The sequence below is a fragment of the Saccopteryx leptura genome, chromosome 11 (genome assembly GCF_036850995.1).
Source record: "Saccopteryx leptura isolate mSacLep1 chromosome 11, mSacLep1_pri_phased_curated, whole genome shotgun sequence".
NCBI lineage: Eukaryota > Metazoa > Chordata > Mammalia > Chiroptera > Emballonuridae > Saccopteryx > Saccopteryx leptura.
In genome coordinates this window covers 36,152,343-36,167,986 of record NC_089513.1, presented here as the reverse complement: position 1 = coordinate 36,167,986, position 15,644 = coordinate 36,152,343, and the positions used below count along the sequence as shown (strand labels likewise).

General features: G+C 38.3%; 1 protein-coding gene across 1 annotated transcript in view; it reads left to right on the top strand.

The window, feature by feature from the left end:
- Positions 1-15,356, top strand: part of DSG4 (desmoglein 4) — a 40,394-nt gene extending 25,038 nt beyond the window's left edge. The window contains exons 9-16 of the mRNA XM_066352899.1: positions 73-344; positions 1,935-2,074; positions 5,504-5,731; positions 8,321-8,626; positions 9,485-9,624; positions 9,780-9,843; positions 12,055-12,263; positions 14,589-15,356. Of these exons, the coding sequence (XP_066208996.1) occupies positions 73-344; positions 1,935-2,074; positions 5,504-5,731; positions 8,321-8,626; positions 9,485-9,624; positions 9,780-9,843; positions 12,055-12,263; positions 14,589-15,356 (2,127 nt within the window). The remainder of the gene's footprint in view (positions 1-72; positions 345-1,934; positions 2,075-5,503; positions 5,732-8,320; positions 8,627-9,484; positions 9,625-9,779; positions 9,844-12,054; positions 12,264-14,588) is intronic.
- The last annotated feature ends 288 nt before the right edge of the window (positions 15,357-15,644 follow it).

Below are 15,644 nucleotides of genomic sequence, written 5' to 3'. Positions count from 1 at the left end.
ATTGTGGCTTTGTATTCTGTCAAAAGACAGTTTATTTTCTGTTTCAAAGTTTTTTACTTTCCGTTATTTCAGATGCTGGATTATGAACAAATGCCTAATATTTATCTTAGTATTGGAGTTAAGAACCAAGCTGAATTTCACCACTCAGTTGCTTCCCGATTCCGAATGCATTCAACCCCTGTGAGAATTCAGGTTGTGAATGTAAAAGAAGGACCCACATTTGATCCAAATTCTATGACTTTCAGTGTGCGAGAAGGAGTAAGAGGAGATTCCTTAATGAATTATGTTCTTGGCAAATATACAGCTATAGATTTAGACACAGGACATCCTGCAACAAATATCAGGTACTGCTGATCCTTTGTTCGTGTTAGACTGATAAAGCATGCTTCTGTCCAGTGCTACTTCATGGGACTTGTGCTGGTCTATGTCGGTAGAAATATTTCTGGAGTATTGTTTTTTCAGTTCATCTATTATTGTTGTAGAAGACTAGTGTGGCATTGACATTTTCTTAGAATATTAATAATGTCTTAGAGGTGGTAAGGGCTCCAATTGGGTGGAAGAGTAATTTTGTCCATGGAGCAATTGTGAGATCAAAGAGTCACCTTCAGTTACTTTGTGAGTTTCTTTGATCTTCTGCAGCCTGGCCAGTCAGAATCACCCTGGACCTGGCTGACTAAGTCAGATTGTAAACAGTAAGACATCATAAAAGATGAGTCACACCTTGTTTTTTTAAAACCTGTGTTATCTATATCGTTGGGGCTATTTTCAACCTTCAACTCAACCTAAAAGAAAATAAAAACAGATAATAGAAGAAGCTACAGATAATGTAGAGAGTCAGAATTAGAAAAATAGAAAGGTAGACATGAATTAGACCTACATAAAATATTCTGGAAATAATTATAGTGAAATATACAAGTACTCTTTATTTCCCTTGTCTGTCTTCTTACACCCAATTTTTTTGGAGTAAACAGTCTATTAGCTTACAAGTATGTTGATAGCAACAATTTTGGTTACTTAATTAGCTAACAAATTAACAGACAACAGAAATTATGAAGCCTGTCAGTATGGGACAGAGGAAAAGAATATATCAGAAAAGTACCTTGGGCACTTAAAATTGTGCCTAGTATGAACACAGGATCTTCGTCCAAGCACTTTGAATCCATTATATGTCACAAAACCCATATACACAAGTGATATAGGTGATACCATAGCCCCTAAAGGGACAACAGTGAGATGCTTTAAAACCAATATCCCTTAAAACTGAGAAATGACTAAGTACATCCATGTGAAATGAATAAAGAATACTTCCTTGATATTGCTGATTTAATAAACAGAACTGAAATAGACTTACACATTTTATTAGCAATTACATCAGGGGTCCCCAATTACGGTCCGCGGGCCACATGCGGCCCCCTGAGGCCATTTATCTGGCCCCCACTGCACTTCCGGAAGGGGCACCTCTTTCATTGGTGGTCAGTGAGAGGAGCGTAATTCCCATTGAAATACTGGTCAGTTTCTTGATTTAAATTTACTTGTTCTTTATTTTAAATATTGTATTTGTTCCCGTTTTGTTTTTTTACTTTAAAATAAGATATGTGCAGTGTGCATAGGGATTTGTTCATAGTTTTTTTTATAGTCTGGCCCTCCAACGGTCTGAGGGACAGTGAACTGGCCCCCTGTGTAAAAAGTTTGGGGACCCCTGAATTACATAAAGAGCTAGAAGAGTAAACATTATGAAATTTTAAAACTCTCTTGTGAACCTGTATGTTAATATGTTCAATACTAGAATTTTATTGATATATATACATTTTATAATACAAAGCAAGTATTACTGTAAAGCATGCAAACACCATATCTAAGTTTAAGACATTGTAGGTGACTAAAATGATTAACTTTCATAAAAGCAAATGATGAATTTATTTATTTAAAAACAGGTATATCACAGGACATGATGCCGGCAGCTGGTTAAAAGTTGACTCTCGGACTGGTGAGATACAGCTCTCTAGGGAATTTGATAAGAAGTCAAAATATATTACCAATGGGATTTACAAAGCAGAGATCTTGGCTATAGATGGTAAGAAAATGTATTTTCAATATTTTAATAAAATTATTATTGTATTAAATATAAAGATTCTAATATTGATAGCAGAATAAAATATATCATTCAGTGGTGTCTGCAAGACTTATAGAGAGTTCTATATACCTTAGACCAAGAACTGAATTCAATACACTGAGAGCCACAATTTACATTAGTCATAATTTATTTCACCTACTTCTTATAAAAAAAATTGTACCGTATTTCCCCATTTATATGGTGCTCCCATGTATAAGATGCACCTTAATTTTGGGGCCCAAAATTTGAAAAAAAAATTAATAAATTTATTGAACTCAAGTTTTATTCACCATAAAATTCATACACTCATCATTGTCTAAATTCCCATCCATTAGCTTGTCCTCATCTGTGTCTGATGACAAATCACTGTCTTCAGCAATGAGCACAAAACAAGCACAAAAAAGCAGAAAATGCAAGTAAAAAATCTACAACCACTGTGTAAGACGCACCCAGATTTTAGACCCCAAATTTTTTGAAAACAGGTGCATCTTATACCTGGGGAAATACGGCATGTAACATACAGTGTAAAGCATAAAAGTTAAAATGTATAAATATATTTATTTTTTGGTTATGGTCTTATCTCTAGAGATAGTTAATCTAACCGGTAGAATATGTTAGGAATGTTTACTTAAAGCAAGTGCTACAAGATGTGCACAAAGTTCATCTGGGAATGTCCTGCAGGGGAGGCAATGTCCCAAAGAGTAATTTTAGAATCACTAAAATTGAGCTACATGGAGAGGCCTGTGTGAGTGTTGCTTGATTAGACATGCTGTCCAAAGCAAGATGTTAAGAATCAAAGAAGCACAAGGTCATTCCAAATATAAGATCCAAATTAAAAGGTGTAAGTACAGATGCACCAAATTAGCTTGTAATTGAGCTGCGTTTCATATGGGAAAATCTATCAAGCCTTCCTCTTGGTGAGTAGCAACAGAAATTTGTTTATCTACTGATAGTTAATGATTCTCTGGAGTACTGCCTAGGAAACCAGCTACTACAGAACAAAACAACAGAAAGGGCATACATAACCAGGAAAGAAGGAGGAAAATAGCTGTCCCAGATACATGCCTAATAGAAGATAAATACCATAGGTTTGCATTAAGTTTATATCTGAGCTTTACAAGAGCAAACAAAAGGAAAGGTAAATGGGCAGCATCAAATTATAAAAGAAACCGTGGTAATACCCAAGCAATTACAATTCATACATTCTGGTCTTCATCCTGTGTCATTTTTAACATCTGGGTCAGTAATATAAACAATATAGTCTTATTTTTTATCAGTATTCTATAGAGCTTGTTCTAAAATGGATTCAGCATGTTAATCAGAGCCTATGTTGGTACATTAATCATATGTGAAAATCTTCAAAAACTAGGATAAAAATTAGTCATTTCAAGTGAATAAAGAGAGAAAACAAACACTATTTAAATGTATTAACAAAAAACTAAAAACAAGAGCCATAGTTTATTCACCTAAGCACACTGGCACAGAGCCAGCCAAGTGGGTCAGCTAAGGTTGCTCAAAAATAATGGATCACCAGCTCGTCACACAGCAAATGACACTTAGAGCAAATACTGTCAGCAATAACTTGAGCTATGTGTTCCACATCAAGAGTCCCTAAGAAAGCTCTGGAGGAACAGAAAATGATGCAGAAAACAATTTATGGGATAATCATATGTCTTTCTAATGAGAGCCTAAGTCTAGGAAGTCCAATGTTGAATTGGGTACTAAAAATGAATATGATGAGCCTGTCTAGGTGGTGGTGCAGTGGATAGAGCATTGGACTGGGATGCAGAGGACCTAGGTTCAAAACCCCAAGGTCTCCAGCTTGAGAGCGGGCTCACCAGCTTGAGTGAGGGGTCACTGGCTTGAGTGTGGGATCATAGACATGACCCCATGGTCACCGGCTTGAGCCCAAAGGTTGCTGGCTTGAAGCTCAAGGTCGCTGGCTTGAGCAAGGGGTCACTCATTCTTCTGTAGCCCCCCCCATCAAGGCATGTATGAGAAAGCAAACATTGAACAACTAAGGAGCTGCAACGAAGAATTGATACTTCTCATCTCTCTCCGTTCCTGTCTGTCTGTCCCTCTCTCTGACTCTCTCTCTTTCTCTGGCAAAAAAAAAAAGAATCTAATGAACTAAATAAACTAACAAACAAATAGAAACTGACTCCTGGATATGGAGAACAGGCTGACAGCTGTCAGAGAGGATGGGGGGTCAGGGGGGTGCATGAAAGAAAGGTGAAGAGATTAAGCAAAGAAAAAAATCTCATAAACTCAGACAACAGTATGGGGATTACCAGAGGGAAAGGGGGTGGGGGAGGTAGAAGAGGGTAAAGGGAGGATAAATGGTGATGGAAGGAGACCTGACTTGGGGTGGTGAGCACAAGATACCATATACAGATGATATTATAGAACTGTAAGCCTGAAACCTATATAATTTTATTGACCAATGTCACCCCAATAAATTCAATAAAATTTATAAAGAAAATATACTGTACAAAACTATCTATGTAGGATATGTATAGGCTTCCAGTTTATTATCATTTGACTAACTAAATGGCTCTAGCATTTAGGTATGCAAAAATCAGTTCTAAAAAAAGTTTACTAGCTTCCCCAAAAATGACTTGGTAAAATTACCAAGAGATGACATTGTTCTAGTTTACAGATGATAAAACTAAGAACCTTTACACATTAAAAACAAAATAATTCTGTATTCATTGTAACAGAAAATAAAATACAAAAATGAACTAAAACTCAGCCTACTATTTCTTGTTTTTTTCCTTTTCTAATAAACTATACTAACCTAAAATTTGTTCCAAAGGGTTAGGGGGGAAAATCTAATATTTTTATATTTGTTTTCAAAAATGCCTTTTCAAAGAGAAATAGGACTAATGAATGGAATTAAACAGTCAAAATAGAAAAAAATATAGACAAACAATCATTTCATTTTAATTGTGGTAATTTCAACAACACAGGAATCAACAAGCATTTTGAATCAAAAGCTATGAGCTAGTCTGGGGGTCTCATTTATGTGGACAGGGTCGGAATAGAAAGCAGGAAACCTTCTTTAAGGAGGGACATTTAATTTTGCATTTTAGGGTGTGTAATAGTTAACAGAATAAAATGGAGGTGAAAAGCATTTTAGAAAGAGTGACTAGGATGAGAAAGAGCCTTGAGTTAGGAAGAAACTTGTTCGAAGAACTAAGAGGAAGCCAGTGTGGCTGGAAAATTGCAAGCAAAAGCAACAGTGGCTTCGAGGTGTTGAAGTAGGCAGGAACCATCATCTCAGGAGTCACTCAGACTGCTCCTACGTGCTGTGACATCATCATGGGATATGAGAAAAAAAATTTCTCCCTGACACCATTGCCCTAACACCATGATGCTTTGCCATTTCAGATGGCTCCGGGAAAACAGCTACAGGAACCGTATGTATTGAAGTTCCTGAAGTCAACGATTACTGTCCAGTCATTTTTGCTGAAAGTGGCACAATCTGCATTGCCTCTCCATCAATCCTTATATCTGCGAGAGACATCAACCATTATTCTTATGGGTCTCCTTTTACCTTCTGTGTTGTTGATCAGCCACCAGGGACAGCTGACTTATGGAATATCAGATCAATAAATGGTAAGTGAAATACAAACTTGCTCATATGTGAAAGACCAAAAGCAAAATCAATTATCAAATAATTAGTCAAGTTGTAATATTTTCTATATCTGTTTCCATGGTTTTTGCCATATTCATATTAAATTAAAAATCTTCCATATACACACAGGCTATTTGGAAAAATTTCGAACTGAAATAAAAGTAAAACTGTTTTATCAATACTGCATTTTAAAATAGTAGTATATAAATATCAGTTTAGCCATCATTTTATATAGGTGAGGTGCTACACAGATATTTGAAATAAATAGAACCCGTGACAACCTCACCAGATGTCACAATTCCCTATCCTAAATTATTTCAGGGAAGTCACATAAATGCCTCTAAGACTCAGCTATGCCATAGATCTAGATTTACACCTTTTCTACTCACTTAGAAACATATAAGATCAATGAAATTGTTTTTATGAAAAGATATGAGCTCAGACTTCTTTGTAGGGGTAAAAATTTAAATTCAAATTGTACAATATTGCCTGACCTGTGGTGGTACAGTGGATAAAGTGTCAACCTCAAATGCTGAGGTCACCAGTTCAAATCCCTGGGCTTGCCTGGTCAAGGCACATACAGGAAGCAACTATATACTATGAGTTGATACTTCCCACTTCTCTCCCCCACCATCCCTCTCTCTAAAAATCAATAAATAAAATCTAAAAAAATTGTACAATATTAAAGCAGTAAGGCAAACAGTAAGGTACATATTATTAAGATGTAGAACAATGCGGCATTAAAATTAGAATTATGTGAAGCATTTAGATACAAAGGAATGCATAAACCAAGTATGTGAAGTAAGAGCCCAGTGTGTGTGTGTGTGTGTGTGTGTGTGTGTGTGTGTGTGTGTGTGTGCGTGTGTGCTCTGTTGTTATATAAAATGAAGGCATTGAGAAAAACTGAGAGTAAATTTCAGGCAACATAGCATTTAATATACTTTAGTTTCTTTTTCCTGAAATGTTAAATGTCTATTAGAAAGTGGAATGCTATGAGAGGACTCCATTTGAGCTGAGGTTGCTCCCTGATCTCACATTCATTTGGGAAAACAGGAAAGACTGTGGGGAGAGGGGGGTTGAATGGAGGTCATTCCCAAGGTGAGGGAAATACTTCCCACCTCTCTGAGGCCACCAAGCTTCTCCAACCACAGGTAGAGGACACCACCAGTAAGGACTTAGTCAAAGGAAGAAATGTTTCCACCATAAAACCTTTTAGCTCTTTTCCACGTAACTACTTCAACCTTTTAAAAAGCTAAGCACATTAAAGCAATTCTATTAAAATCAAGGAAACTCTGAATTTACCTTTCCCTACAAAGTCCAATAGCCCATTCTTAAATAAAATTGCTAGCCACTTTTTCTCATTCAAGTGCTAAATGTTATCAATAAAAATATAAGAAAAATGTTTAACATGAAGGTTGGTAAAGATACTCAAATGATATTATAGATTTGCCAGTTTAAAAAAGTATATGACACGAGATAATATTCCCAGGGCCCTGTTTCAACGTTGGGATTGAAAAACAGAAGAAGCTCTCCTTAGCATGCTGGGCCACAGCCCTGTCAGTTCTTACTTTGTGCCCAGGTTACATTTAGGTGGAACCTGGTTTATCAGATAACTAACTGAAAGAAATAAACAACAATAATTATTATTGTTGAGTTTGATGGATTAATCAATTCCTATTCATGATTTAAGTATAAATTTAATTAATGTAATCATCTTTAAATTACCTTGGGTTGATCAATAAATTTCAACTAATATTTAAGCCAAGGGTCCCCAAACTACGGCCCGCGGGCCGCATGCGGCCCCCTGAGGCCATTTATCCGGCCCCCGCCGCACTTCCAGAAGGGGCACCTCTTTCATTGGTGGTCAGTGAGAGGAGCATAGTTCCCATTGAAATACTGGTCAGTTTGTTGATTTAAATTTACTTGTTCTTTATTTTAAATATTGTATTTGTTCCCGTTTTGTTTTTTTACTTTAAAATAAAATATGTGCAGTGTGCATAGGAATTTGTTCATAGTTTTTTTTTATAGTCCGGCCCTCCAACGGTCTGAGGGACAGTGAACTGGCCCCCTGTGTAAAAAGTTTGGGGACCCCTGATTTAAGCAATAGTGTCTACAAAAAAATCAATGTGCAATAAGAGCACAAAGAATTAGGAAAATAATAGTTATTGGAATAGTTTTAAATGAAAGAGCAACGATTTTGAATTAGAGATAAAGAACAATCTTAGGGAGGATGTTTGCTGATGGTAATTCTATTAGAAGACTTCTAGTATTTTCTTTCAGCTCACTACTCTTCATTCACTGGACAAGTATTTATTGAGTTCATATTATAGGCCAAGCATTACTGCTCTGGGAATAAGTAGCCAGGTCCCAGTCTTATTTGTAGAAATAACAATCCAGCAGGAAGAAGTCTTGAACAATTCATTATAAATTAATTTTTTAAAAAGTGTAGAGGAAGCTCTATGACTAAGGGATTATAAAAAACATTAGGCCCTAAATTAGTCCTGAGTATTAGGAAGGGTCACCCGCCAAGTGATCTTAATTTATTTTCTCTTTCCTCTTTTCCTTTTCAGCTACCTCCGCAATCCTGACAGCTGAGCAGCCTTTATCGGGTGGAATTTACCAAATCCCGATCCTAGTGAAGGACAGCTACAGCAGGGAGTGTGAACTGCCACAGACCGTTAAAGTAGAGGCCTGCGACTGTGATAAAGGCCACACGTGCTTGCACTCTGGCACCCCAGGCATCTACACGGGGGGCGGAAGCTCCGTTACCAGTGACACATACGGGCCTGTCCCTAATGACCGAATTGAGCGTTCGAACGTTGGTCTTGGCCCAGCAGGGATCGGCCTGATCGTTCTGGGCCTCTTACTACTGCTTTGTAAGTACTGGGTTAAAGCCCTCTTTTCAACAGTGCTTCAGAGTAAACATGTAACCAGGCTGACTGGGAGGCTAGGTTCATTGGGCCATTGCTTTTTGGCACCTAGGGCAATTTTTTGTGGAAATCTGGAAATAAACAATGGGCCTGGTAGGGCATGTACTTGTTCAATAATGATAACTAAAAAGATCTAGAAGTAGTGAAGGTCATAAAGGTGGGAAACACATGCAAATGCTAAGTATAATATAGCAGAGGATAAAGTAAAGTCTATCTTGTTGTGAAAAGAGCACCTTGAGAGGAGAGAGGCAGAAGCAATTAAGTCCAAGTGGGAAGGTTAGGAAAGTCTTTCTGGTGGAAATGGCTTTATACCAGGCCCTAAAAAGCTAAGGATTTTCTTAGAAGGATGATGGTATATGGCCCATAGAAGGGATTCAAATAATTTAACAACCAGCTAAGCTTACAAATACACATGTATACACAGGTGATTATATTTGAATAAATACACATATATAAATATGCATGCATTTATGGGGAACTAAGAATCATCAAATGTGATTCCAGCAGGAATCTTGGACAAGAGGAAAGACAGGACCTTACTTTCTTAATCTGTCAGTTATGAACCCAGATTACATGATCTCAAACTCCCTTCATTCCAGCTCTAAAAGTCTATGTGATTTTGTGGTTTTGTGTTTATAAATATAAATATGTATACACAGTTCCTTAGGGGAAAACTGATGCTTTCTTAGGTTTGTATGTATCCCTCTGGTTCTCAATATAACGCCACATTTTCCCCAAATGACACCATCAATGACTTCCTAACTGGAGCAATATGTGCTAACTCTCCCTTTTTCCTTTGGGCAGTGGCACCGCTCTTGCTGCTGTTTTGTTGCTGCAGACGAAGACAGCCAGAAGGCCTGGGGACCAGGTTTGCCCCTGTGCCGGAGGGGGGAGAAGGAGTGATTCAGTCCTGGGGAATCGAAGGGGCCCATCCGGAGGACAGGGTGAGTGCACTGTCACTTTCCAGAGAAGCACGGGGTTTCAATAGAAACTGAGCATGTTTTGACAATTATATAACACGCAGAAAAAAAAAAGGGGTCAATTTTAAATGTTTATCATAAAGCATTTATTTTTAATATATATGTTTTTTAATTTTCAGGATGTGTCAAATATATGTGTACCAGTGACAGCTTCTAACACCCAGGATCGCATGGATTCCTCCGGTCAGTGGACATCAAATTCTGTTTTTCTTTTTAAAATTAGTAAAATTATTCAACCAGATAAACCTCACATATAAGTATCTTAAGAAAAACAGCCTGTCTGTTGATTTCCTTGTTTGATAGTATATGAAAGGGGAGGTTAAATGTTAGTAGAATTTTTTCCATTGATTTGTGAGAGAGGAAGGGGGTTGAGGGGGAGAGAGAGAGAGAGAAGCATCAACTCATTGTTCTGTTCCACTCAATTGTTCCATTAGTTGTACACTTATTGGTTGCATCTCTTATTTTCCCTGACCAGGGATCAGTCCCATGACCTCAGTGCACTGGGACAAGGTTCTATCTCCTGAGCCACCTGGCCAGGGCTTACAGGGGGTCCTTGGATTGCAACATTCTTGACATATGACCTTCCAAGCTTACAACGCTCACTCCCATAAAAACTTAAAAAATTGAGACATGAGTGTTTTGGCTTATGCCATTAGCATCATACTTACGGACTACCTGGGCGAACTAGTTTGGTTGTGTGCAGCAGAAGAATACGCAGTATTCTTTTTCTGTGACTTAGATGTTTTTATGTTCTAGATCAGTGGTCCCCAACCTTTTTCGGGCCATAGACCAGTTTAATGTCAGAAAATATTTTCACGGACTGACCTTTAGGGTGAGACGGATAAATGTATCATGTGACCAAGACAAGCGTCAAGAGTGAGTCTTAGATGGATGTAACAGAGGGAATCTGGTCATTTTTTAAAAATAAAACATCGCTCAGACTTAAATATAAATAAAACAGAAATAATGTAAGTTACATATTCTTTCTCTGCAGACCAGTACCAAATGGCCCACAGGCCGGTACCGGTCCGTGGCCCTGGGGTTGGGGACCACTGTTCTAGATTATGATTTTACAACTGTGTTAGAATAGGCAAGTGACTTAGGCTAGGGCGTGTTTCAACTTATACCAAAATTTGTCATAGGAACGGAACAGTGTCACAACCCAAGGACCCCCTGTATTTTCCTGTCTTAAACTACAGACAGTGAAGTATGGTGAAGCAATTAAAATGGCAAACTTTGGAACCAGAATATGTGGATATGATTCCCAGCTCTGCCTCCTTTTAGTAATAAGCGCCTGGAAAAACACTTAATGTCTTAACTGCTCTGGGTCTCAATTTTCTTACCATTGACATTTGGTTTATGTTAGTACTTACTTCAAAGTGTTACTATGAGGAGTAAATAAACATATATATACATATGTATATATGTGTGTGTATATGTATATATATATCATGCATACTATATATAGTATGTATTATATATTTATAATATATATGTGGTATATGTATATGTATGTTTGTGTGTGTGTCACAACTATTCATTACAATAATACCTGGTACACTACTTACTGTACGAGGCTTTATTTTTAATATATGTTTTTATTGCTACTGTAGTCATTATTTGTAATAGAAGTTGTTAAAAACAGAAAGAAAAACAAAATAAAAAAATCAACAAATATGTTCTTTAAATAACACACTGAAGAACTTTTCTTAAATTCACACATGCATTGACCTCAAGCCTTATACTCTGCTAACTTACCAAGCCAATGCACACATAAGACTACTAAAAAATACCCAGCTATTGGGCAAGGATTGAACAAAGTAGAGAAGTTGCCCAATTCTAGAGCAGATATGAGATTTCTCCAAGATGGTCCCATAGTATCCCAAGCCAGACGATTTGGATCCAGAGAGCCCAAGGAGACTGAACATTCGTGAAAGCCAGCTCTCTCTCCATACAACACCAGGGTGAATGAGAACTGGGAGGTCCAGTTTCTGCAAACACATCCCTGGCCTCAGTTTGGAAGGTTCTCGAATGGGTGTAAACCTCAGACCAACCCTGGGGAGCTTGCCAGAGGCAACACTGGGAGGAACTGGTGCAGGCACAGGGGGCCCACTCCTCTTAGCTAGTTCTACACCTTGAGGTCCAGAGACAAAGTTTGTGCAAATGTGAGACAGTCATGTCGGGTAGGTGGCTCTATCCATACTTATTTCTATTAGCAAGCCTGAGATGGTGGGTGTAATTTAAACCCCTCCCTGCCTCATGTTCCAGTACCACCTTGCTGTGTGTGGTGGTCATGATGGGCAGCAGACAGCGGCTGCCAGTGGTTCCTTGATAAACAATGCAGACAACTTAAGACAACTTAGGCACTATTACCTGAACACCCTCTCCCCACAGAAATCTACACCAACACCTACGCGGCCGGAGGAACAGTGGAAGGGGGCATATCAGGAGTGGAACTCAACACAGGCCTTGGGACAGGCGCTGGCCTGGCAGCCGGCGGTGCAGTGGGAACACTGAGGAGGAGGGGCTCCACGCTGGGAATCCAGAGGGAGTATGCGGACCCCAGCCTGAACGTGGCTTTCCTGGACAGCTACTTCACAGAGGTAATTCCCCTGCACAGTGACACACCAAATAGCCTTGACGCCGAATAATAATAAGAACAATGGCAGTAGGCTCTTCTGAAATAACTTCAGTTATTCTCAGCCTTATCCCAATCCAGAATAAGAAAATATATATATCATTTCTCCTTAAAATACATAAAGTCAATTTGGTAAAGCATTTCATATTTAATGACATAACATTTAATAGTGTCAGAAAGGCTACCATCCCTCAGCATTCTCTACTTCCCTTTTTCCACTTTTGTGTCTTCTGTTTCCTTATAGTTTTCCCACTTTGGTTCCCATAGCAACCACAAAGCAGCAAGGCCCTGGTCAAGAAAAAGAAACACGTATTTATGCCCTCTCTTTACTATATCCTTACTACTCTGCAGGTGCCTCCAAAAGAAAGGAGGAAAAATCAATTAAAAGCCAGGATTGGGGAAGGAAGAATTGCAACTCAAGAACAGGGCATCACCATGACTTGGTGATAGATCAGGGCCTAGAACACAGGGCTCCTAATCTCTAGCCAGCGCCCCATCCAAGTGTCCCTCACTTAGAGAAGGGATCAGGGACCTATGAGCATTCCATAGGGAAAGCTCCTTGGGCATTGGACTGGCCTAGTGGGGTAGCATAAAGGGTCAATAAATTCTCTTGTGAATTCCTATGTAGTATGTTTATTTCACTTATTTAGCAGTCCATTTTATGTCATATTTCAATTAGCCTGTTTAACTCCCCATATGATAATACATCGATTTCACCACCCCTCTTAAGAAAGAAATGCTAAAGGTGCTGCTGTAATTGTTAGCTATATTTTAAAATTGGTGGTTACAAATACCGTTGCAGACTGTGCATAAGTAGTATTGATTACTTAAATGTGTAATCAATACTACAATGTATCATACATTCCACAAATGGGAACAAATAATATGCGTCATAGAAATGTCATAGAAATAATATCTTAACAAATCATTTATAAAACCTCATTAATATTAAAGGAGCTTTGCACTGGGCATTTTTTTCTATGGTTGCAATTGGTGTTTTATAGGACAAGTGAAAGCAAAATGCATTCTCCTTTCTCTGTGGGCACCACGGTCATCCTTCCCCATACATTTTAGCTTTACATTTAAAGACTGGCCCTAGATTTCAGCAGTCACAAGACGCAGCCTCTCCCCCTGCCGTGACCTCTGAAGAGCAGAGTGAGTGCTGCTCCCCTGCCTCTTTCTACACCAGCACCACCCGCCACAGCTGCCATCTCGGGCCCCATGCTGGACGAGTCTCCTCTCACCAAGCTGTCATTTAAAATATCAAACAGCAAAGTTTTAAAAGAATTCCAACCTCATAAATAATAGACCTGAAGACATAAAATGATTCATTCCTAGTATTAGAATTTAAACTCTGGTATAGACCAGAGGGAAAGCAGCATAATGTAATATTTTTCTTTAAAAGTTGGATTTGAAGGGGTAGTCTATAGTTATTTGGTCTGGGGGCATGCCATTCTCCTTCCCTGGGCCTTTGTTACCTTATCTATGAAATTAAGAGGGGTCAGAGTATATCAGGTGATTCAGATGGTGCCGGGCAGGCCCTGTGGGGTTTCATGAGACCCCCCCTCAATGGCCATAGCAGGTGAGAGAAAGGGAAAGACAGTGGCAGGTCTTCAAACCCCCCCTCCTTCAAACAGAGAAGTTCCACTTCTATCATTTCTACTTGTTGGGCTCCTACCTGGCATTTCATTTAAAGGACCTGTCATTAAAAATAATTTGGGAATCACAGTAGATTACTCTTAGTGCCTTTCTCCTGTTAGCCTAACTCCAGAGACAGCCCTGTTTTTTTCTCTCAGGCCACACAGGACTTCACCGAACATTCTGATATAAGTCTCTGAAGCTTGGAGAGATTTACATCTTTATACTTGCTTTTATTCTAAGTTGATCAAACTCCTTAAATAATATTTTGAACATAACTCAATATATTTTGTTATTTCTACATGATCTCAGAAACAAAAGACTACAAAGCCAAATGGTTAACACATTGTCTTTGATTCATAATCTGAATAAAATGTAGAAATTATCACTTTCTAGTTTTCAAATAAGAGAAATACACATTTATGCAAACTTTATGCACCATTAAAATGCACAGGGAGCTCCTTAAAAACCCCAATCAGTTAGACTTGACCTTAGCCAACAGGCCAAGAAGCAATAAAAATTCCATAAAGACAGCAAAGAATCAGTGTTTTTCTCCGTTCATTCCAGGAAATCTTAAACTAGATGCCTCTAAGGTACTGATTATTTTAAGGGAAAAGAAACGTCTAATTTTCCACTTTTCTTTTAATTTTAGAAAGCATATGCTTATGCAGATGAAGATGAAGGTCGACCAGCCAATGACTGCTTGCTCATTTATGACCATGAGGGATTTGGGTCACCTGTGGGCTCAATTGGTTGTTGCAGCTGGATTGTGGATGACTTAGATGAAAGCTGCATGGAAACTTTAGATCCAAAATTTCGAACTCTTGCTGAAATCTGCTTAGGCACAGAAATTGAACCATTTCCTTCACACGAAGCCTGTATACCTATTAGTACTGATCTCCCTTTGCTCGGGCCTAATTACTTTGTTAATGAATCTTCGGGACTAACTCTCTCAGAGGCTGAATTCCAGGCAGAAATGACAATACCTGAACCCATGATCCATGGGGATATTGTAGTGACTGAGACTTATACTACTGCTGATCAATGTTTGCAACCCACTACAATTGTTTTTGATCCGCAGCTTCCACCCAATGTTGTGGTAACAGAAACAGTAATGGCACCCGTCTATGATGTGCAAGGGAATATTTGTGTGCCTGCTGAGTTAGCCAATGCACAAAATGTAATCTATACTGAAAGAGTACTGTCTAGTCCTGGTATGTCTGACATGAGGAATAGTAACATGACTGATGCTTGTGTAGGACCTGTGATGAGTGGCAGTATTTTAGTAGGCCCAGAAATTCAAGTGACACAGATGATGAGTCCAGATATTCACATAAGCCAAACCATTGGTTCCACATCCCCAATGACATCTCGACACAGAGTAACACGGTATAGTAATATACATTACTCCCAACAGTAAGTGCGTTATGGTCAGTATTCCTTGCACCTTGTAATCACTAACATATCCATCAAAGATGTATAATGTACTATATTTAACATTTTAATAGTAAAAAAATTCAAATTTTAAAAATTTAATAGCATTCTTTGATTATATGTTTTTGGGGGAAATATGCTGAGTGTTTTAGATAAGACATTTTTAATTTTTTTATTTTAAATTATGTACCAAAAGAGCTTGAACAAATGTATAACATCCTTTGATACAGTCTAATAAATAGCATCTAACTCATAAGGCAAATCTTAAAGGTCT